We start from the raw sequence: 24,989 nt of genomic DNA, 5'->3' as shown, positions 1-24,989 counted from the left end.
AATTTTGTTTGATAATATTTATCGGTTTAGATTTTTAATGTAGATGTTTGGTAAAAATTCCAATTATATTCTTATTGTTTTTATGTCATTACCAATAAAAAAAATATTAAACAAGGGTAAAATAAAAAAAAATTGATTTTTTAATTTCTGTAAAAACACCATAAACGAAAACTATTTCAAAACAGAGGGAGTATTAGTTTGTGTATGTTAATTAATTTGGAAATCTATATTATTACCTTTTGCCAAAGATTTTGAAATCTATATAAAATTTAAAATGCCATGAAATTTTCAAAATCTAACATGTGGATTTGAACTAGCATTTATAAACCATTCAAAATAATTAGATTCGCCCACATATTTAATCTTTGTATTTGTAACTAGGTTTTGTACCCACGCTATACGTGTGTATTTTTGATATATTTCGGTAAGAAATACATACAATTAATTATATTTTTTAAATCGAAGTAAAAATTCAATTTTATTTCAAATACACTATATTAAAATTATAAAAATCAGTAGTGTTTAAGAATCGAATTTATTTGAAAGAATCATAAATCAATTTTATTTTTTCATATTCAATTGAATGTCAACACATATGTCTTTGTATTTCTCTTCACATTCGTTGTTTCTTACTTTTCATATTCATTCTTGTCATCTTAATTATTAATTTTCTTTTAGCCGTTGTCATCATTACTTTCTCGTTCACTTCTTCGTTATAGTCTTCATCTTCATCTTCCTCGTTATTTTCTCACTTTCTTCCTCATCCTCTCTCTATATTATTCTATGTAAAATATTCGTTATTATGTGGTTAAAAAACAGAACGAGAAATTTAAACTTAGTAACTTTAACCAAACATAGTTCAATAAGCTTACGAATTAACTCCTAAAACGACTTAGTTCATTTCACCATCTGAACCAAAATTTGATCCCTTAGTTCTCGTCTCCCGAACATGCTATCAAATTTCAGATTATTCCGAGTACGTTGGATTTTTGTTTGTTGTCTCCACATATTTGTTTAGATCTAAAACTTTAAAAGAAATCTTCTTGAACCTGTTGAAGAAGTTGTTTAAATCTATATTCCACTATTCAACCTTAGGAGCCCAATAAACAAATTGTGAGGGTTTAGCCACTTAGCCCAAAACGGACAATATCATATTAATGTGGAAGTTAGATTGGACTTGGAAAGCCCAAGAGTATTTTGGTTAGTGATGTTGATGACTTTCTAGTAGTTTCTTATGAGGATTCTTCTTATCAACTCTCAACTGATTCATATAGGGCAGAATAAGATCAGTTGATCAATGCGCCTGCAATTAGTATTTGTTTTTTCAAACACAGGTTTTTCATGGACTCTCAGTGTTACAATGTTTTCAAACTCAAAAACAGAGTAAATTCATTGACTCTCAGTATTACATGCAATTTTAATTTATGTAAGACCATTCAAGGGAATTAAAAGCTAAACACAAATCCAAAACAAATCTAATGTGTGTTATTGTAAGCCTATGTGTGTTAGGGTTTCTTTGGAAAGTGATATAAATAGGATTGTTATGTGTCTAAAAGATGTAAACAACTCTCGTTCATCCATTTTATGAAATATTAACCACAATCTCTTTGTTTTGGTGACAATCTAAGTTATTTTCCCTCTTTTTATATTTTTGCACAATAAAGCTCTAATGAACTATTTCAAATTATAGCATTTTGACTATTTTCTATTTCAATAATCCTTTGTTGGATTCTCTTACGGTTCATACACCAAAACTATTACATTGTGAGAAACTTTAGATGGCATGGGGTACATGGGATGCTCAAGATGAGACATGTGGGTTATGTCGGATGCCATTTGATGCTTCTTGTCCTGACTGCAAACTCCCTGAGGATGATTGCCCTCTAAGTAAACTCCTCGGGGATTATTGCCTGTTAGATTAGATATATGAGAATCTTATATTTGTATATATCTAATATCTTATGAACAGATTTATGCTTATCTCATGTAACCCTATATATATATGTTCAATACATAACTTTCCATTCACGGAGATTCATACAATTACATGGTATCAGAGCTATGGCCATTGCCCTATGTGTCGTAGAAGATGGAAATATAAAGAGTAACTAGAGTGGGAAGAGAGAGATTTTATATTGCGCCTTGATTAGACATCTAGCTTTGTATCCACTTTATAGAGATGTAATAAATCATTAATCAGAGTTAAGTTCGACCTTTGTATGAATATTAATGGAAGCAACTACAAATAGCAACAAAAATGTAATAGAGATTTTGGTTCATGACATGTGGCTAAAGAAAAGAAAGATAATTTGTTTCATGGATATATTGTTCTTTTTAATATTTAGCACCCAATTTCAATTTTTTTCGTTTTAACATCCGACTAATTTTGAGAATATACATGCTCCTTTTAAGAAAAATTAGTGAATCTATAACAGTAAAAAATTAGAAATTAATAAAGCTTAACCTCTATAAATTAATAATATCGAAATTATGATATTTCAATATTTATACAGTTATTAATTTATTAATTAAATGATCTTAAACACTTATTAGGGATCAAAGATTTTAATCTATCGAGTATTAATTTATATAATTATTACTACACCCAAATAACCAAGTGCCGCATGCTTAGAGTTTACATACTGTAAAAATAAAATCTTGAGTTGTACCAAATTTATATAATTAGTTCTTAATTTAACGTAGCCATTTGAGTTTCGGCCCAAGTGGTCAGAGGAAAGGTGTGATAGTTAACTTTACCAAATTATTATTTTTGGATATTATGAGGTGTTTTGGGCCTTAATCACTTGGCTAATCTCTTTAGGGTGAGTGTAGGATCGATTAGCCCACTCACCGAGTTTTTTAATGAGTACTTAAATCACGCTCCTCTCCCTTACCTCTGCCATATCTTTTAGAGAGGGAAAGCTTCTTTTTATGACATTGATCAGATTGTAAAATAGATTTCTTTGTTTTGTCTCTTCCAAATCATATCTTAGATCTATAGCTTAGGTTTAGTGACTTGTTGTTGTTCATCTCTGTATTTGTTTCGGACAATAAAATTCCAACTAAGATCGGATCTGTTTTGTTCTCTTCTTTCTACATACATAAACTCAAATCGCCGCAGCTATTGGTTAGATCCTCTTTGTTCACCGTCAGCTCAACTCTTCTTATATATATACGAGAGTAATATCTCCACATGTTTATCCATGGATATAGGCCTATTACGGCCAAAGGCGAAGCTTCCTACTATAGGAGCAGATTGAGATTATGAAGATTTGTTTTTTCTCGATCTACTTCAAGATGGATTCGATGGGGTTCTCTCGACTTTAGCAACGGGCAGCGCTGTAGAAGAGGAGCGGTGGTGGATCTGAAGTCTGGCGGCGGAGCTGCGCTGATCGTGGATTTGGCTAGCTACGTTTGTGTCATCTCATCTCCTTCTCGCGTGTGGACACGTATACCGCACGTAACACTTTTTTAATCTCGTCCTTATCTTTAAATTTTAGTAGGATAAATAGACTTCAATTTAAATTGAAGTTGTAAACGCTGGTGGTTTGGGCTTTTTTCATCATCTATATAACTCAATGGGCTTTTCATTTTTATGAAAATGATCTTGTGGACAAAAAAAATGAAAAAATAAAAATAATGAGACCATAAATCATAGCACTATTTGCAACTAAACCTAATTAAATTTACTAATAATTTTATAACAAAATACAAACAAAAATTTATCAAATTATTACCCTCGATTTTTTAACATAATTTAAAATAACACGAGATGATTAATATTTGCACAAGCAAACAAACATGTAATGAAAACCCAGAAAAACTAAATCTTCACAATATGCAGGAGCAGGCTATATAAAAGACTAATGATATATTTGTTTTGACATTAAGAAAACAGTTAGATTTTATGCTGAATATTATCACATACACATATATACTGTAATCAATGCTGTGATGGTGTGTAGATGTATTTTTTGCAAGTTTTTTCTTATCAAAAGATATTTTTTTCCTAAAACAGTATTTAGGTGATTTACACAGCTCTCTAGTATTATCTTATATAGTTATACATTTTTGTTATAATGGAAAGACTAAAAACTACCCACACTTTTTTTCTTTCTACATTTTTCTTCACAAAATAAAGTCATGGAAAGTCATGAAAATTAGGAACCAATAACACCCCCTTAGAGTCTAACTGGTGCAAAATTTGGAAGAACAAATTTTCTACCTAATTTTTTTGAGCCCAAAAGAATGGGAACAATGTTTAAAAAATTGACCTAGGCACTGATCGATATAGGCTCAAGGCTTCTATCGAAAGCCTAACTAGCGCCTAACGATTTTTTTAACATTGAATAAGAGTAGTTCTTTTTTTTTTGTTATCAAATAATTTTTTTCGAAAAGAATAAGAGATTATTGTTGCTTTTGCCATTTTTCATAGAATTTTTTTGAAATTGTAATTTTTACTAAAATCTTATGGATATGCCATTTTCTAACACTAAAAAAAGTATGTATTTCCGATTTTTTTGGTAAAAATACGTAGTTTATACAAAATATTAAATCCTAAGAACAAGCACAACCGACTAAACCAAAACATAACGAATAAAACACATGTTAAATCATATTTTCGTAGTGTGAAAAAGGCAAAATCTACAAACTATTCAGAAAAGGACAAAATCCACAGATACCATCCCAAAAAATGGCAAATCGATAATTGATTCAAAGAATAATAGTTCTTACTTTAAATTGCTGGGGAAAACAATTATTCTCTATGTATGGGTCCTAAAAGAATTCAATTGAAAATTTCCGTCTAAATATTGTACCAGTCACATCTTAAATTTTCGAAATAAAATTCTACAATTAAAGTTTCCCACACTACGGTGAGCAAATACATTACTTAATAATCTTTTTTTGGGGGCAAAACATTACTTAATAATCAAAATACATAATTAAGTTAAAAAGAGATCCTTTAACCATTATTAATAAACAACATTAGTTTTTGTCTTTCGAAATGAAGAAAACACAAATACAAACAATTGAACACTTAGACTAGTTCTTCTCCCTCTTTTGTGATTAGAGATTATTGTTGATGTAAGGATCATAGACACCGGTGGTGGAAGGCATGTAACTGGTGGAAGCATGATCAACGGCTGGTAGTTGATTGGATGGTAGTTGATGGTAGTTGTAGCAGTTTCCGTCCACGAAAGGAATGCTTTCACGCCCTCCAACATGATTCATATGTTGTTCCACCATCGGATTCATGAATGATTGTTGTTGATTCAGATACTGATTCGAATTCAGATTCAAATTCAGATTCAAATTTATGTTGTAGAATTCTCGTTGAATCTGATTAAACAGATTATTAGGAGCCTGGTATTGAACCTGATTCATATTCTGATTTTGAAAAAAATCACAAACGTTAGTAGGAACAAGGTGTTGAAACGGTTCATGCAGATTTTGACTCATATTCATATTTTCATATGGAATATGATCAAAAAATCTACTGGAAGCAGTTACCGCAGTTGCGTCCGCATCAAGAAAAGGAGTCATATCGCCCGTAAGAACATGAGGATTGGTAGCATTAAGAGTATCTACAACCCCAGTTGTAGCATGAATAGGAGAGTCGGAAAATGACTCATCACCAATTTCGTCAACACCAATTCTAGTAGGAAAAGGAGAGACGGAAGACAACAACGACTCACCATTTTCTTTAATGGACTCGATCCTTCCGTTAAGCTGATCGAGATATAGATTTATACAAGATTGCAAATCTTGAAGGTCTTTTGCATCATAATGATACTGGGACATTTTGCCTTCAACACAATCAAACATAAATCGTCTAACCTGTAACTCTCGGTTCTCAGCAGCCAGGTTCTTTAGTTGCTCTTTTGCTTTGGTAATCCTCTCCATAAGGTAAGTCTCTTGATCCATCATCTTCTTGGTTCGGGCTGTCGGCGGCATCTCCAGAAACCTTGAAGCCACCTTTTTAGCACCTTCCCTTGACGGCCATGACTCTGGAACCGGTATGAATGGACTGTAGATGAGAGCACAAGCTTGGACACCACACAGAGTTGACAACTCGTGGAGTTTCTTAAAAATCCCGTCTTTCCTCTTTATGAAGGATGTTTTCCTTGATCTTTCATTAGCTATCAAAGATAGCTTCACCTTCTTCATCCCCATCAATTTGTTTTTTTTTTTTGTTTTGTGTGGTTTGTTTAATTTGTTTGCTCAAAGGATGTTTATATAGCAAAGAAAGGTGATTCTATAGACACTAGGATTCTTATCACTTTGGTGGACTAATTAATTCTAAATAACATCCAGGAAATCTCTTATCAATTAATTGACCAGGTAATTCATTATTATCTATATAAAAATATTTTTTCTTATCCAAAGTTTGGTACGTCTGATCCTAAATAATATCTGATGACAAAAAAAAGAAAAAAATCTATCCATGTAATACGAGGGGGCATGTAATATAATATTTTGTATTTCTAAGTTTTGTTTTTATTTTGGCGAATTAATTTCTCTTACTCTCATTGTTTCTTTTTACTAAGAATAATTTCTAGCTTACTTTGTTCTTAAAATATGAAGTTTTGCAATAGTTTTAAGTGATTGTACTTTTAAAATACAGTAATATATTGTCAATGTATATAGAATTGTGGTAAGCTAGAAATTACTCTAAAGTTTGTTATCTAAAGTAAATTTCAGAAAGTTTGTTATCTACAGTAATTTAAAGATGTACTCTGAATCATACAAATAAATTTTTAGAATGGGCAAACAACTTGGAAAATATGCAAAGTACATCTCACAGAAACGCCAAAAACTTTGAATAATTGGTATGAATGCCCTTTCAACACAATCCCTTTTCAGTATTGCCCTTTCTTATTTGTTATTTTCATTTATACCCTTTTTTAATTTTTAATGACTATTTACCCCTATTTAAAATATGTTTTAGGTAAAAAAATGAAATATTGATTTTTCCCGCCTATAATATTCTGAAAAAAATTTTCCGCCAAAAAATTTCAAAAAAACATTTTCTGCCATAATATTTGTTTTAAAAAAGATTTTTCCCGCAAAAAACAAATTTCGCAGGAAATAGATTTACAATGGATTTTAATAGATTTTTAAAATGTGTAAAAGGGTTTTAAAATATTTATAAGGGATTTTAAGAGATTTTTATAAAGTGTAAAAGGTTTTAAAAAGATTTACAAAGGATTTTAAAAGATTTTTATAGGGTTTTAAAAGATTTACAAGTGATTTTAAAAGATTTGAAAAGGGTTTTAAAAGATTTACATGTGTTTTTAAAGATTAACAAAGATTTTTAAAATAATTTTCTAGAACTTTAAAATGGTTCAAAAATTATTAAAGGGTTTACATGAGATTTTAAAAGATTTTTAATGGTTTACAAGGGTTTTTAAAACATTTTGTAAGGGGTTCATAAGAGTTTAAAATGGTTCAAAAATTATTAAGGGTTTTTAAAAGATTTTTATATGGTTTTTAAATAGTTTTCAAGGGTTTTAAAGGATTTAACAAGGATTTTTACAACATTTACAAATGTTTTTAAAATCCTTGTAAATCTTTTAAACACTCTTGTAAATCTTTTAAAATTATTGTAAAAGGTTTTAAAATGTAAAACAAAAGGTTTTAAAACGGGTTTTTAAAGTATTTACATATATATTTAAAATTTTTATAAAGATTTTAATAGGTTTTAAAATGATTTACAAGGGTTTTTAACAAATTTACAAAGCTTTTAAAAACCTTTACAAAGATTTTTAAATGCATGTTTTTAGCTGGAAAAACATTTGTTACAGAGAAAAAAAAATGGCGGGAAAAAAATTTGGCGGAAAAAAAAATATTTTGGTAGAATTTTTTTTTGTCAGGGAAAAAATAAATTCGGCGGGAAAATTTCAGTTCATAAATTACATGTTTCTCATTAGATGTGGGTAATTTGTTTGTTTTGCTCAAGAGAAAGAGTATTTTTAAAAATGGACTACATATAAGGGTAAAATCAAGAGTTTAATACATTAATATGACTACATGTATTTATTTATTAATAATGACATATAAAAAATTATTTATGAAAATTATTTTTATTTAGAAAATATATGCATAATTTGGGTAAAATCAAGAGTTTAATACATAAATATGATTTTTGTCTTTTTTTTTATTTGTAAAATTATAATTTATAAAATCATGTGGATATTATATCTTTTGGGGCATTGACCCGATATTATATATTTTTCATTGCACTTTTAGAAATAAATTTTACCAGCTAATAATGAAGAGTAATTTAGCTGGCATTACCCTATTTTTGATCTTATTAATATCCCTAAAATAAATAGCTTTATGTAGACATGAGAGAATTGGTAAGAAAATATGATCCAATCATAGCTTTGGAACCCACATTTCAGAATTTTGGAATGCTTTTATTAATTATCAAGATAAAAGCATACAATTTCAATAATATAATATCTTAGATTGTAGAAAAGTTTTGGTAGAGGTTTGTTATCCGCTTGAAAAGAGATTTGTGTAAATGTCAAATTGAAAACTATTTGAAAGAACGAATTCTGTTTTTTAAGAGTTGCGATTTTTGCGAACCCAAGTTTAGATGTATTAAATAAATAATTTAGAAGTACATATATGAATTTTTGGTGTTTTCTTAACTTATTAACAAACAATTATTTGTTCTAAAATAATTAAGATTGTGAATAGTGACCTAGAAGACTATTATATTATAAGAAATATAATTAAAATTCTTTACTTTAATATGATGATTATTAGGCTATTATGACTTTATAAGCAACGTTATAGAGTTGATAAAATGAGAATGAAGACATGGTCTATGTTTTTAACTTCGAGCGTTATGATTAGGGGTGTCAAAATGGGTCAGAATTCATGGGTCAACTCAACTCAACTCAACCCATGATTCCTAATTAGTTGAAATTTTTGACTCAAATGAGTTGATGGGTCAAATGAGTTATTGGGTCAATTGGTTTGATGAGTAAAATGAGTTGGGTTGTAATGGTTAATGGTTTCAATGGTTTACCCAATTAACCCATCAAATTTTGTAAAATTGAATTAAACCAAATAAAATCTCTAAACCAATATCAATTTAAGTTTAACCAACACATCTAAACCAATTTAAGAAAATCAATATTTTTCCAAATTTCTTAAATATACAAGAGATGAAATTGAGAAGACGTAAACTCGTAATTTATCCACCAAAAAACAGAAATCCGTAATTTTCCCGACAAAAACGTAAATCCGTGATTTTCCCGCCAAAAACGTAAACCCGTGATTTTCCCACCAAAAACATAAACCCGTGATTTTCCCACCAAAAACGTAAACCTGTGATTTTCCCGCCAAAAATGAAAACCCGTGATTTTCCCGTCAAAAACGTAAAACCCGTAATTTTCTCGCCAAAAACGTAAACCCGTAATTTTCCCGCCAAAAACGTAAACTCGTAATTTTCCCGCCAAAAACGTAAACCTGTAATTTTCTGCCAAAAAACGTAAACCCGTGATTTTCCCGCCAAAAACGTAAACCCGTGATTTTCCCGCAGAAACGTAATCCCATAATTTTCTCGCCAAAAAAACGTAAACCCGTGATTTTCCCGCCAAAAACGTTAACCTGTAATTTTCCCGTCAAAAATGTAAACCTTTAAAAAATAGAATCCGTAAATATCCTAAGTTTGATGATAATGAATTAATAATTATTAAAAATGATAATTATTTAATAGTGTTTTATAATAATAATTAATTAAATTATTACTTAAATGGATTAACCCATTTTGTTAAATGGGTTGAGTCAACCCATAACTCATTTAACCCTAAACTCATTTGATTATGAGTTGGGTTGAGTTTGATTACCCATTTTGACACCCCTAGTTATGATGTTTGTATTAATTGAGTTATTATAGATATATTATACAATGTACTATTATGTGTTTGATTTTTTTGTTAAAACAATATTTTTAATATATGGTTTAAAGTATGGTGTTTTATATTTTGATCTTTTTTTTTTTTTTGATCTTTCCAACAAATATACACTTTCTAGAAAAATCAGAAAAATCGCCTCGGCAAACTCATTAATTTCTAATTCCATGCAACCTAGTTTTAAGTCATTTTTTTTATCTTGACGTGCTCGTTAGATTTCTTTCTTTTGTGTTAAATTACTATTGTTTTATTACAAGATTAATGTAAGCTTTTTGTCACATGATAAAGTAATTTTATGTAACATAGCAAACTAATCGGATCATTTGAAAAGCCAATTGGGCCTATGTAAAGCTAATTGTTGGGCTCTATTTACCTGTTAAAGCTTGTTGTGATTAGCATAGGCTAGGTTTTAGATATACAAAATATCTAGCCTTTTAGAGCATCTATTGGAATTTAAATATGAAAATGGATCTAATGTTTAGTCAAAAATAAATCAATAGAGTAATAAAGGGACCAACTTATGTTATTTTGCACCTAAAAATTTGTTATAAGATCAAAAATTTGTATGAAGAAATTTTTTGAGAGGGCCGTTCAACCTATTTAAAATGCATTATGTAAATATTGATTTTAAAACATATATGACGTGTTAAAATTTTTATGTCACAAAGAGTCAAAGAGATCCAAACTATACACACATATATGTAAAGAAAATAGGGTATTTCTTCTCATCCCGGCTACATTCGGATTCTATACGTGGACTCGATAAAAGACTGCATAATTAACTTGTCCATATAGCTACATGAGCCAAATAAAATCTTCAAAATATAGTTACAAACTAAATTTTCTTGAAATGGAAACGACTTGCAAATTATGTTTCTCTTTCGTGTGCAACCATTGGTCGAATGCTTTTCCACTCTTAAACACAAGTTATACAGTATGTGGTTGGCAGAGAAACACAAGAAAGTAAATTATTATATGTATGAATTCATTAAAGTTAATAAACTGAAATTGAAAACAAAGCATCAAATAATAAACTAACACGTGTCGCATATGCATCATACTGGAAGATAATTAAAGGAAAGAAAAAGAAAGATTAGATTGGAGAAAGGAGAGTGTGATCCCTATAATTGAGACATAGACTTGCATAAAAAAAAAGGAGTGACTGATAGAAAGGTTTATGAAATGGAAGATGCAAAAAAAAAAGTACTTATTAGTGAAGAGTGTGGCTAATCAAAGATTGACTATTAATTTTCCTATTTCCCTCCACTTAATTAATTACCAAACACATCATGTAATTGTTCTTCTAATGGCTCATGTTTTTCAACCAGACATAATACCTTTTCATAATTGCCCTAAATCAAATCTTTAACACCTTTACAGTTTTTTTCTTTCTGAAGGGAAATTAGTTTTCCAGGGAATACCGACGGCAACAATTAGTCAATCAAGTAATTAAACCAAATTGTCGAAGCTTGGTAACCTAGTGGTACCTTCCACCGTTGTGAATTTTACTATATTCAATTTTGTGGGAATTCACAAAAAAAAAAAAAAAAAAAATTGTTGAACTAGGAAAAAACAGTAATAGATAAAGCCCTTAGGTTTTGACAAAAAAAAAAGATAAATCCCTTAGGAAGATGAATGCATACCTAACATATCCAAACTACTATTAACGAACACTTTTAATTATATTGTAATTTGACTTCTACTAAAAAAGCAGTCATATGAGTTCCATGATTCTAAGAATATGGATACAAATATGAACTCGATTAAAAATTAAACATTAAAAGAAAAAGATATTGGAATTGAGTTAAGGTCCTACTTATATGTAATTATGCATGAGTAGGATCATGGGTCGTACTTTTCAACTAGACAAAATCCCTTTTTATTATTACTTCTTTTTATCTTTTGAAAATCCATGTCACCTCCTTAACTATCTTTCAAACTTTTCTTCATTTTAATTGTTGCCGTTAAAACTCAAAACTACTATTTAAACTTTCTAATCATTGCTTTTGCTTTGCTTAGAACTAAAGTATGATATATACCATCACATAGACATAAAATCTCCATGAATAAGATGCTAGCTTGAAAGAAAATTAACTCTTATAATTATAGTGCTAAAATAATAATGAGTATTTACAGCTAATAACAAATTTATCACAACAATTTTAGAAAACGGCTTATACCACAACAAATATATTTCTATCTTTTGGAAACGTTTAGATGGTTTTACTCTTTATTTAATTGCTAGGATTGGTGAATATTTCGCATCAAATATATTTTATATGTGAATCTAAATTATTAAATTAATCTTGTGAGACTGAGGTTTAAGATTTTTGATTTTAGGGCATAGTTTTTGATAAGACGTCATGCCATAAATTAGACAAAAACATACAAACATAATAAAAAAAAGTCTTGCAGATAAGAATTTCGCTTCTCCGTCATTGTAAATCTGAAGTCATTATTGTTGTATCACCAAATAATACTTAACTCTAAATCATTTTTAAGGATTCCGTTAACGTGGACCCAATTGTCCAAAAGTTACGAGAATTGTTAAACTCTAAAGTAAAAGGCAAACACCTTTTCTTGTAAATAAAATCTATGGAATGCTTACAGGGATATTATAATTACTAATTATTATGTGTTCTCCGCGATTAAAAAGCGATTATCACTAATCGTGTTTAATTGTAATTTTGATTTCGGCGAGGATCGGACCTCATGTAAAATCAGTAAAAGTAATGACGACACTGACTTCTGTTAATCTCTCTCCGTCGGCGAATGCTTCCATCTTTGTCTTGACGACGTGGCATAACTTCAGCTTTATAAATGACTAAATAGTTGTTTGTTGTACGATCGAAACTTCAAAGATTTGGAAGCTTAGAAAAACACGTGCTTATTGTTTTGTCCTAAGCATGATTTAACCAAAGATAGTGCTTCTTATATAACTCAATTACATGGACCATTTTGCTACATTACATGTGAATTATAGCTTTATTGATTCGCCGGTAATGTAATATCTAGTACCTTCACACTTTTGATATGACATTATAATTAGGCATGACCACGGTTACGGTTATTACTGTTACGGTTACGGTTTATTAACCATCGGTTACGATTATAACATGTATTTTCGGATGATGATTATTTGGCTCATTCTATCTCTAACCGAGTTTCATGGACTAAGTATTTAAACACAAAGTGTGAAGATAGCATGATCTCCTATTGTTTGCTGGTTGTTGGATTAAAGGTTCCTAACTCATAAGCCTACTATATGTTTTTTTAGTTTTCAGACCAACTCGTGGAGTTTAAACGGCTTCGTTGATTATGTGAATATTTTAATTTTGTGGGAAATATGTGAATGTTATTCTTTAACAATTAATTCTTGAATCAGACCTGAATTAATAAAAACTTCGAAAAATGGACAAAATTGTTAAAATGAGTTAATGACTATTTCGGATTGCTAATTATTAGATTAAAGAAATATTGGATGATAAATAATATGATCAAATTTAACAAATAGTTATAATTCATTCCCAAAAATAAATTGTTTCTTACATTTTTAATTTATAAAGCTCATAATGACAAACACAATATACTTCGTAACATATGTATAAGATATATATTAGTTTAAAATATTTTCCTACGTAAAACAAAAAGGTTTCAGTACAGAAACAACAGACGAATGATGTAGATTAATAATTATACTCAGAAAATGAAACAATCATATATAAACAAACGAAAAAACTGAGAGTATTCATGAAAAAAAAAATACGAGGAAACAAAAGCCTGGTGCTACACAGTACACACACATCGTGGGATTGAACATGAGAGTGATGTTTCAACATTCTCTTTCTTCACTACTTTCGTATAGTATTGCTTCTCTAAGCAAGCTTTTTTTGTACTTAGAACAAGGAAATTTATAATTTCTTGTGACCAAATCATGAAAATTCTGTTTTTGTCCCACTTTTGCAATCATCATTCTACTACAAAATGATGCTCTCTTACTTTAGTTTCGCCCTCTTTTATTCGTCCTCATTTTTCCCTTTCATTGACGTCGTTTGTTTGTTTTTTACTAACTATTTTTATGAGTTTTCGAAAACAAGTAACTAATTCATTGACATGCATGTTATTTTTGAATGTTATTTACTTTAATAGTAGTACATTATTAACAATTAAATTAAGAAATAAGGTACAAGTCAACATGCATTGTTAAGTAAATTATTTTCTCCCTCTCTCACTTTTAACCTTAAAACTGCAACAATGATTTAAACAAAGAACATAAACTTTAGGACAAACAATCATAGGTTTAAAATACATGAAATATCATTGATCGATGAACTTTCTTAAAATCTTTAAGGACGCTCTAACCCTCGGAAAGAAAGGGAGTTTACCACCCTTTCCCAACCTCCACGTCCACTTATCCAATCTGGTTGATCAGCGTGTATCCAAACATTAGATCATACGGAACAACTCAACACTATCTAGTAATATATTTTTTCTAAAGTTTATGATCAATTATAACCCAAAGAGTTACGGATACAAATCCTAGTATTTTGATACATTATTGTCAATGATAATTTGCATATAAATGCATTGCATTGAGTCTACAACGTAACTACTTTTTCCTCCTAACAAAATGCATGATTAATTTACAGCTCATTTCTAGTAATGGCACCAATTTGAACGATATTAGCCAAACCATTGGACCAAATTGATGGCCAAGCATTTGATCTACTTTTGTCTTTTTCTTGGTTTTTATAGCTATTGATCTTTCACCACTTCGTTCATTTCGAAAAATAGTCCTCTCAACAGGACCTTGGAAGAGGCAAGTCCTACTCTCATGAACATGGCTTCTCGAAGATAAAACCAAAGTCAATGTCAACCTCTCTCCAACTTGAAAATTTTAAATGCTCAATCATTTGAAAGGCGGCGAATTCTTTTGTATTTCCCATTACAAACTATACAAAAACATCACCGTGACTATATAATTTTCTATGCACATAAAAACATTTAACTTATGCCAATATATACTTTTTAGTTTTTACAACCAATTTTAGTCCACTTTCGACTACGCAAAGATGATTTTATAAAACTTGAAAATGACAGAATTAAGAGGTTGGCATCGGCTAATTGATTGCATGTTATAAAAATATAACTGGATGACTTTCTCATTACAGTTTTTTTTATCGACGGCTAATTCGATTTTATCCACTGCATTTAGTTTCTTATAAGTTCTTTACTGCATATATATATACGTAATATATGTATATTATAATTTTTCTTTCTTCCTCTACTCGTCCTAATAATTTTGATGAAATGGTTTTGTATTTAAAAAATATACTAATTATATTTTCAGGATACAACGACATTTGGGTAGTGTAAATGCAAAATACCAAAACAAATATATACTATATGTTATACAAAAATTGTTTAAACATGTAAAAAATGATATGCATAAGACAAAATCCCATTTTAATTGAAAATATAATATATCATTCGTGACGCAGCTGACGCTATTATTAAAATTGAGGTGATGATCTATGAGATTTTTTCCTCTTACAACAAATATGTCAAAGGAGACAAGCCAGTTGTATATACAAGGGATTGAGTGTTTTTTCCGTTGTAATGATATTCTTCAATTATGCTATTGTTTGTATGATTTCTTAAGACTCGACTTAAGCTAGTAGCTTTATATAAATAAAATAGCTTTGTTGTAAACTAATCATCATGAAATTTCAAATAACAAAAAAAAACTAATCATCATGATTGTATTTTTAAAAAGGAAACTCTCTTTCCTATAATACGATAATAATGAGAACGCATCTCCTATCATAATATACGTTTCTAAACACTTATTGTTGTTCTCGTGTAGAAGCATGCTCGAAATTAATCAAAATTATCTTTGTTTTTGTTTTGTTTCACGTTAGACTAGCCTCATCGATGTAAGATTAATGAAAGATTACCCGTTACAAGTCGGTAACTAGTAACATTAGTGTGTATATAAATAAGAATATTAGTGGTTACGCGACCAAATTATTGCATAGTGGAAACATTTAAGGCTATTTTTCCACCATTACTTTGCGTACTTGAATTGAAGAACTCTTTACATTCTCAGCACATCAAGGTGTCTCCTTTGAGATCAAAAAAGTAGGAAAAATAAAACGAAAAAGTACTATAAATATTAATTTCGTTTACGAACAAAAAAGTATTAAAATTCCGTAGACATTTTTGGGGGGACAATAATTTTAGACTCGTACAATGCTTTCATGGAAATGAGTTTGTTGTTGACCGATGGCTTCCCTTTATTTTTCTTTCCACTTTTTTATTACTAATTAGGAAACTAGTAATATTTATACTCGATGTATAATTCACTAATCATATACTTTCCAAAACGTAGCAAATAATTCGACTAGAATATATTGTCCGTGAATTAAGTTTCCTCTTTTCTTTTTTTATGTTAACCATCATGTTTCTGTTATTTGTTGATTTTAATAACCATACTATTTTATACTTTTTTAAAAATAATTGAAAATAAATTCAGATTACAAGTCTACGATAATGATTCTTCTTCTTTTTCATTGTAGATAAATTTCTTAAAAGTTGACTACTTTTCTGTCAGTATATGTCACATTTTTCTATCTATCGTTCGAGAAAAAAAAAAGAAAAAAAAAAGTTTACAAGTGTTACCTCTAAAGTCTTAACCACCATTTCTTTCTATTTTGTAAAGGAATCAAATAGTTATTTACTATGTTTGAGTTCATCTCTTGAGTTTTCTGAATAAGGTGGTCCCATAAAAGGTATCAATTAATTCACCCAACGATTATAAAACAAAAGTGTTTACACCAGAATATCGCCAATCATAGTTTCTCTCATTTTATAATAATTTTCTCCATCTTCTTCCTTCCTCTTCAAGCTTATAGAACCTCCAAGAACCATAAAACTCTCTCTGCAACAATCTATACTTTCTTCATTACTTTTATAAAAAATGGGAAGACATTCTTGTTGTTTTAAGCAGAAGCTAAGAAAAGGCCTTTGGTCTCCTGAAGAAGATGAGAAACTTCTCAATTACATCACTAGACATGGTCATGGCTGTTGGAGTTCTGTCCCTAAACTCGCAGGTTTGGTCTCTATGTGCTCTTATATTATATATAGCTTAAAGAGGTTTATATAGCATCGTTTATAATGTTTTTATATGCGTTGGTGGATATATATGATCAAATAGGTTTGCAAAGATGTGGAAAGAGTTGTAGACTTAGGTGGATAAATTATTTGAGACCAGATTTAAAGAGAGGAGCTTTCTCTCAAGACGAAGAAAGCTTGATCATTGAGCTCCATGCTGCATTAGGCAACAGGTTCATTAATTTGCAACACATTTATATAGTTTTGAATTTATAATGTATATTGTGTATATATATATATATGTTAAAAAAAAAATCTTTGGTTCATATTGAATATGTAGATGGTCTCAAATCGCAACGCGGTTACCGGGAAGAACAGACAACGAGATCAAAAACTTTTGGAACTCATGTCTTAAGAAGAAGCTGAGAAGAAAAGGCATTGACCCAACAACACATAAACCCTTAATAACAAACGAGCTTCAATCTCTTAACGTCATAGATCAGAAACTGACGTCATCAGAAGTAGTAAAGTCAACGGGTTCGATAAACAACCTACATGATCAGTCAATGGTCGTCTCATCGCAACAAGGTCCATGGTGGTTCCCGGCGAATACAACTACGACTAATCAAAACTCTGCGTTTTGCTTTAGTTCAAGTAATACTACAACGGTTTCAGACCAGATCGTATCTTTAATCTCTTCAATGTCTACGTCATCATCTCCGACACCAATGACTTCAAACTTCAGTCCTGCTCCAAACAACTGGGAACAACTCAACTACTGCAACACAGTACCAAGTCAGAGCAACAGTATCTACAGTGCCTTCTTTGGTAATCAATACACAGAAGCTAGCCAAACCATGAACAATAATAATCCACTAGTAGATCAACATCATCATCATCAAGACATGAAGTCATGGGCATCAGAGATTCTTCATTACACAGAACACAACCAAAGCTCAGAAACTGTTATAGAAGCAGAAGTGAAGCCAGACATTGCCAACTACTACTGGAGATCAGCATCATCATCGTCGTCACCAAACCAAGAAGCTGCAACATTACTACACGATGCTAACGTGGAAGTGTACGGTAAAAATCTACAAAAGCTTAATAACATGGTGTTTGATCAGAGCCTTTAGATTATTAACATGTGTTATAGAGAGTTTCATTTTCTATTCATATTCATAGACCTGAGTTTATTGATTGATCCATACATTTGTTATGCTTGTGTGTAAAGTATGTATATGGTTTTTGATTTATGTAAATTTTCTGCTCGAGTGAATTTTTTTGGTGCTAAGATGTAGTTCTTTATTCCATTTCCTTACTTATGACTTTGACCTGAATTGAGTTTCATACATTTATATTTTTACTTACATCTATATTTAGTTTTACTTAGGAAAAGTTATATCACTGATCATAATATTAAAAACAAGAAGATAAAGTAAAGTAAAACATGTCTCGGTCGTGGTGGATGGTCTTTTTGTTTTAAGGAGAGGTTAATAGATCTTAAGTTGGAGTGGAGACTTCTTCGGAAAAGTGATTCCGGACAAAGAGAGATGCATGCGTGAACAATTAACCGAAAGACCCATAATCTTTTTTGTATTAAAAACAAATGCAGTGGGTCTCAAATATAATATTCCATGATACTATTTTTTTTTCTTTTGAATTACAAGTATACAGGCCGTGTTAGTATATCAAAAGGATATGAATATTTTAAAAATTAGAAATTATATAAAAGAAATTATATTCACTAGTTTAGATTATGAATTTTGTTCAAACCATGAAATTTATAGATCTTAAAAAACTATTAAGTTATAAAGTTTATATTAAATATGCATGGAAGATCATGTTTTTATGATTATTTTCAGAGAAATTAAACCTATGTCTTCCGAAATGTAAGTTAACAACATGCTATCATTTCCCCCCTGATATTCTCTAGATTCAACCAGTTGAGCTATTGACACCGATATAGTATGTGAAAATATTGCGAACCGTTTCAATCATTAGTTTTAGAAGTCATATTTCTGTTTATAAATCATTTTAGATACAATTTACCCAACTATATTTAATAATTGAAAAGTATAAAAAAATTAATTATTGAAAAGTATAAAATAAATTTAAGTATCCTTATAATCTTAATATTACTAATCTAGTACTCTTCATAAAGTAATATCCCAATAAATAAGTACATTATGGTTGAAATTAGTTTTGGTATTAATATTGTTCATACTTGTGTTGCGGTCAGGGATATCTTCTATCAACCAAATAATTTACAAAGAAAAAAATATATCAACTAAATAGATAAATTTACAAAAAGGACAATTCATCTTAGAATGGAAGTCCATCGCTGTCCCCTTTGATACTCATTGTTTTTACATCCCAGACATCGATCTCCCACAGTTTTGAAAATGACAGGTGAATATTGAAAGATGTAATATCAAAATGAGAAGTGAGCATGTGGAAAGACCAATATATTCGTGAGTTGAAGTTTTGGTGCATGACTAATTTTAGATGTGCTAGTTTCTAGAATTTTTAGCTTATTAATTCAAAAGATCAAAGGTATTTAAATGGTTTCTTTAGTAGTTATAATTGATTGAAAAAAAAAAATATTTTTGTTTGATAGTTTTCATTCGTTTTATCTTTACAGCAATAGTTGCCATTCCTTAATTTATCAAATATTAGTGATATATTACAAATATGATCAACTCTTACAACAAAGAGTTTTAGAGGAGTCATGACTATAAGCACCCTTTTTTTTTTTGAATGCATTTATTTATTGGTGATAGATATGAAGTGAAAGTATATTTATCTTGATCATCAAGTAAGCAAATATGAATCAACAAAAACAAAAGTAAGCAAATATGTAAACGTATGGAAATATCAGATTATAGGTTTTTTACAATTTTTATAATCACTCTGATTGGTTGTACTAATGGTGACAATTTATATAAGTGTCGTTCAATCCATTATTTCAATGTATAACGTATATAATCGTTTTTTCCGGATGTTCAATCTTCAGCATGGCGGAGCCTCCAAAAACTATTTCTTTTTGTCACAGGCCTCCAAAAACTATACACCTTTCATTTATAAGAAATGTGCTTATCTTTAGGATTGAATCCAAAATCTAGTGCAAACACACTAAATTAAATACGTTTTCACCTATCTTAAAACTAATTCAGAAGAAACTTAGAAAGAAAAAAAAGAACACTGACCACACTAGTAATGAAATAACACACTTGATTATTGGTTGGATCTTATAGAGTAAGTCGTTAACAAAACATTATGTTAGGATTAATTTTACTAACCAGAGAAAATTCTATTCAATGTTTACTTGTTCCACTTTTATTGATCTTGGTTTGATAGATAATTTACGTCTCCCAAAACTGTATCGTTAAAAAAATACTATTTAAGAGCTGTAAAAGATTATTGGATCATTTAGTGATGATAGTCTTATAGTTGATCGTCTTATTTTGTATAGATCATTGATCTTTCTGATGCACTCTTTTTCTTAGCATAAACAATATTTACAAGTCCACAAAATTATTCTTAAATTTTGATTTATGATCTTCGTCTGCCAAAACAAGAAATAAGTCATGCGTGTAGAAGAAGGGACCCTTGATCTTGTAAGGTGGTGAACGACGAAATTCGAAGGTGGTGTAGTCTTCTGACAATATCCCAATATGTTTCACACGAGTGCAGCTTTTGAGTTGTTTTTTTCCTTTGAGGTGGACCAAAATTAAAGTTCTATGCTTGCAGAAGAAGGGCCCTTGTTGCTGACATCTATAGGGTTGATATAACTTGGAAAAGCCATGCAAGAGATAAGAAAAGCCAGCAAATGTTTTTATTAAAAAAAAAACTCGAACATTTTTACATTTAAGATTTAGTAAGGACAAGCTATGATCCCATGTAGGAATACATATGTTGCTTTAACCCAATTTAACTAGTTTGATTTAGAAGAGAAATGTATACATGGTCATGATCATGGACATATGTGAGTTACCGAGCCTGATGAAAATGATGTGAACAATTATATAGTTTTTTCGTAAGCCAAAACCAAAATGCGAGATAGATACACGATAGTGATTTTGTTGATTTCTTAACATCTTATTCGACTTCTTGTATTTTTACATCAGTTATTTGATACACTCAAGGTTTAAAAACGTAGGTGGCAACTAGGCGCCTGTCTAGACACTCATGAGCAGTGAATCAAATCGATATATCATACACTTTAGTAATTGTAATTCTTCTATCTTCTTCGACATCTTTTATTTTTTACATCGTTCATTAGTACTTTGTAATCAACATGTCAAGTGATCATATGTAAAACGTTATTATTTTTTAAACATTTTACCTTAAAAGAAAGAATTGCGAGACGAAAAAGTAACTTATTGTGTCGGCTATCATTAGATAGACAGACACTGATATGGCTCTCTTGATCTCTTTATGATAAGGGAATACCTATATTTTCGGTCCGACTCTATTCTTCAAATTTATTTATGATGCTATCTTTCAATTATAATCAATTCATTGATGCTTCTTTCAAAATCAATTAAAGTTTGAAAATGATTAGTATGAATGGTGAAAAAACCTATGTAATACTATGTGTGGAGGCTATCTCAATATGTATTAATTGACAAGAAAATACATTTTTGTAAAATGGTTCCAATTCTACGTATGTGATTAATATTTTTCTTACAATAGTTCTCATACGTACCAATCCATGTATTTAAGGGATCGGAGAAACAATACCTGAAAAATAGCAGAAAATTATCGCAATTGCTATCATTAAAATTAAATATTCAAATATAACAAAAAAAATTGATTAGTGACCAAAACGTATATGCTTTTAACAATTTAAGAACTAAATGTTTTTGATAAAGATGAAGTTCAAACGTATTTATGTAAATATTCTTTTAAACGAAAACAGTTTTGGATAAGTAGGTTTTACGAACAAAAATGCAATACCTTTTTAAGAAACTTTCATTTTATAGTTGTCAACTTATAGTCATTTATATCTTTATACATTTATTATGGATAGAGACAAACCGATATTCAAAGCCAAAAAATGGCTATGAAATTTAATATACATACATTGTTGATTGTTGAATGAGAATATAATACAGAGGATTCTCTAGAATTTTCAAAAGCAAACGTTTATGAGTTGATCATTTATATTTTGAAGACTTATAAAAAAGGCATTTTTTATCCTTACACCTCACAATTTGCATGTGAGCCAAAATAATTGAGGCCCTACTTTAATCATGACTTTCATTTCTATATCACAAATCACAAAAAATATCATTATAGCTCCATTGCATTTATTCGACCATTGTTGTTTTAAAATTTCTCAACTTGTATATAAATTTAAAGAGCATGTACATATAAAATATGAATATAAGGATTTCTTTATATATGAGATTTTTCAAAAGGATCGTTGTCGTTTTATATAGCGATAACGATAACGTAAACAAGAAAAACGAGCTTAGTGATAAAGACAACGATGATGGCGGTGGCAAGACAATATTCTAGAGTTGCATTATTTACCACAGTCATGGGGACTTAATATCAAAACTTGAGGCTGTATTAATATTTCATGAAAGTTGTAAAATAACATTTTTTGCAAAAACAAAGACAGCAATATTCGTTAAAATTTTATATCTGAAACTTGATATAGAAATTTTCTTGGTTACAAACTTACAATAGAACAAACAAATTTTATTTACAAAATGAAACTTCTTGAAGTATTTCCAAGAACATGTATTTTTTCTTCATAAAACATGTTAATTAGTTGTTCTCTTATTAATACCAATATAAGCTAAAATATTTGTGTTCAAAACAATCGAGCAATATATATACATAGCATGGTTATCGACATTAGTACTTATTAAAATGGTTATGTTTACGGCCGGTCCAATATCGCTAGAGCTTTAGCCTTTACCCTAAAATCAAAAAGATAATTAACAATACAAAACATGCATACACATTTGCATTTTAAACAAATTATAAAAAAAATGTGCGCCAGTAGTTGCATGGTTATGAACTTATGGGTCTGGGGCTTTTGCACTCTTGTCCCAAGATCTTGGACTGGACCTAGTTGTATAGGTTACATATATTAGATTTTCAAAATTTTAAAAGAAGAGCTGAACTCTTCGTAGCTAGAATTTCGATTTTATATATTATTTGTTACTATTTTATAAAATTGACGGTAGTAAAAAATATTATATTGCATAGATCTGTGTGTTTTTAAAATCAAAAATAAAGTTGTAAAAATTTGGTGAGTTAAAGTTTTTTTAAAATAAAATCTTTTTTTTTTGTTAAAGGATTTTTGGATTTGCCTTGAAAGTTCAAACTTCAAGCCAATGTCAATATGATTACAAAACATTATTCAATGTGATTTTTTCATATTCACTTTTATATTGACCCAAAAGATAATATAAAACTTATTGCAAACACAACTGTGAAGAAAAAGAAAAGTCTTTCTTCATTATATTTCAATCTCTTTAGGAAAACTTTTTCCAAGATTTGGTACGTGCAAAAGGACACAATACAACAAGATCACTGATACATGAAACTTTAAACAAAACAAAACGAAAGAAAATAAATGTTTTTCACTTATACTTCATATAGGAAAAAATAAATGAGATCATTCATTTGAAGATAAAGATTGTGGCAGCTCCTATCACATTGGTATGGACAATCTACAGTAAACCCTCTATAAATTAATAGTGTTGGATTGAGAAATTTTATTAATTTATAGAAGTGTTAATTTAGTGATAAATAACTTTTTGATTAATTTTGCAATCTCTTAAAAACAATTTTTTTTAAATTAGTTTATTTTCTTTAAACCAGTATCTTTCTAAAACCAATTACAAGTAGAAAATCAATCATTAAGTTTAAAAAATAACACAAACTATTTTGGATGTAATAAAAATATTAGAAATAAACTATACCAAAAATTAATACAAATTAAAAAGGATGATTTTGAAAATTTCTCTATTTTTGAGTTTTTGTTTGAAAAATACACTATACCCTATTATTAATTAAAAATACAATTTGAAATATGTTAAAAGACAATTCTCTCCAGATTTAAAACACAAAATTATTTTAAATTAATTAAAATTAAATACGAATTTAAAAAAAAATGAATAAACTTAATTTCAAATCTTAATTATTATTTTTAGCTATTTTTATATATCTTAAATATTAAAATCTAACATGATATTATCAAACAAATATTTTAAAGTTTATCACTTCATATTTGTCACATTATATAAAGAAATCAATCTAACTCCAAACACATAATTCTTTATTTTTGTGTCGACAAATAGATAAAACTGATTTTTATTTTAAATATAAATGTTTTAAAATTATTAGTAAATTTTAGTAAGGAATGGATAGGTTATTTCTCAAACAAAAACTTAGAAAAGAGGCATTTTTCCAAATTTTCTCAATTAAAAAAGACAAACAATATTAGAGTCATATTTCATTAAATGTTTTACATATATAAATATAACAAATTATATATTTATATTTATAATTCTATACAATTATTTATATATGATAGTGTGGGACTATATAGGCTTATAAATAATTCTTAAGAAAAATATTATTTTATTATATTATCGATTTATCTTTATTTTTACACTAGTTTCAGCTTATAACCGAAAGAATTTATTAAATTATAGAGATTTTACTTTATTAGTTTCACTTCAGCTCTATCAAAATCCCAATAACCGCTATGGCAACAACCTAATCGGATTTTAAAACGTTTAAGAATCTGATTATTGAAAATGTACCTCGATTGTTGGTTAAACATAAACGCACATAAATTTGATGTTTTAAGAAAATGAGAAAATAGTGCACTAAAATATTAACATTTATTTTACTCAGAAATACGTTAATTTTTTAGTGCATATTAATTTTGTTATATTAGGTAAAATAACAAAATTA

The 24,989-nt window shown here is 29.2% G+C and overlaps 3 protein-coding genes and 1 long non-coding RNA gene across 5 annotated transcripts; 3 read left to right on the top strand and 1 right to left on the bottom strand.

Annotated features, from left to right (window-relative positions):
* Positions 1-1,778: 1,778 nt before the first annotated feature.
* Positions 1,779-2,112, top strand: AT5G26640 (anaphase-promoting complex subunit 11 RING-H2 finger protein; the record flags this gene model as incomplete). Its single annotated transcript, NM_180550.1, has 2 exons — positions 1,779-1,912; positions 2,058-2,112. 2 exons carry the CDS (start codon positions 1,779-1,781, stop codon positions 2,110-2,112), a joined length of 189 nt encoding a protein of 62 aa, NP_850881.1.
* A 729-nt stretch (positions 2,113-2,841) lies between these two features.
* Positions 2,842-3,574, top strand: AT5G04245. Its single transcript, NR_142744.1, has one exon. It is a non-coding gene; the product is annotated as an other RNA (long non-coding RNA).
* Positions 3,575-4,941: 1,367 nt separating this feature from the next.
* On the bottom strand, positions 4,942-6,168 carry AGL36 (AGAMOUS-like 36; the record flags this gene model as incomplete). Its single annotated transcript, NM_180549.2, has 1 exon — positions 4,942-6,168. One exon carries the CDS (start codon positions 6,166-6,168, stop codon positions 5,068-5,070), a length of 1,101 nt encoding a protein of 366 aa, NP_850880.2. The 3' UTR covers positions 4,942-5,067.
* A 10,500-nt stretch (positions 6,169-16,668) lies between these two features.
* Positions 16,669-18,388, top strand: MYB86 (myb domain protein 86). 2 transcript variants are annotated; one of them, NM_180548.4, is made up of 3 exons: positions 16,669-17,041; positions 17,146-17,275; positions 17,383-18,388. In NM_180548.4, the coding sequence occupies exons 1-3, from the start codon at positions 16,909-16,911 to the stop codon at positions 18,176-18,178; spliced, it is 1,059 nt and encodes a 352-aa protein (NP_850879.1). In that variant the 5' UTR covers positions 16,669-16,908; the 3' UTR covers positions 18,179-18,388. The 2 variants fall into 2 exon arrangements, with proteins under 2 accessions (NP_850879.1, NP_001332393.1); NM_001343972.1 differs by having other exon boundaries at positions 16,669-17,275.
* The last annotated feature ends 6,601 nt before the right edge of the window (positions 18,389-24,989 follow it).

Source organism: Arabidopsis thaliana, chromosome 5 (genome assembly GCF_000001735.4).
Source record: "Arabidopsis thaliana chromosome 5, partial sequence".
In the NCBI taxonomy this organism is placed as follows: domain Eukaryota; kingdom Viridiplantae; phylum Streptophyta; class Magnoliopsida; order Brassicales; family Brassicaceae; genus Arabidopsis; species Arabidopsis thaliana.
This window is presented reverse-complemented; position numbering and strand designations above follow the sequence as displayed.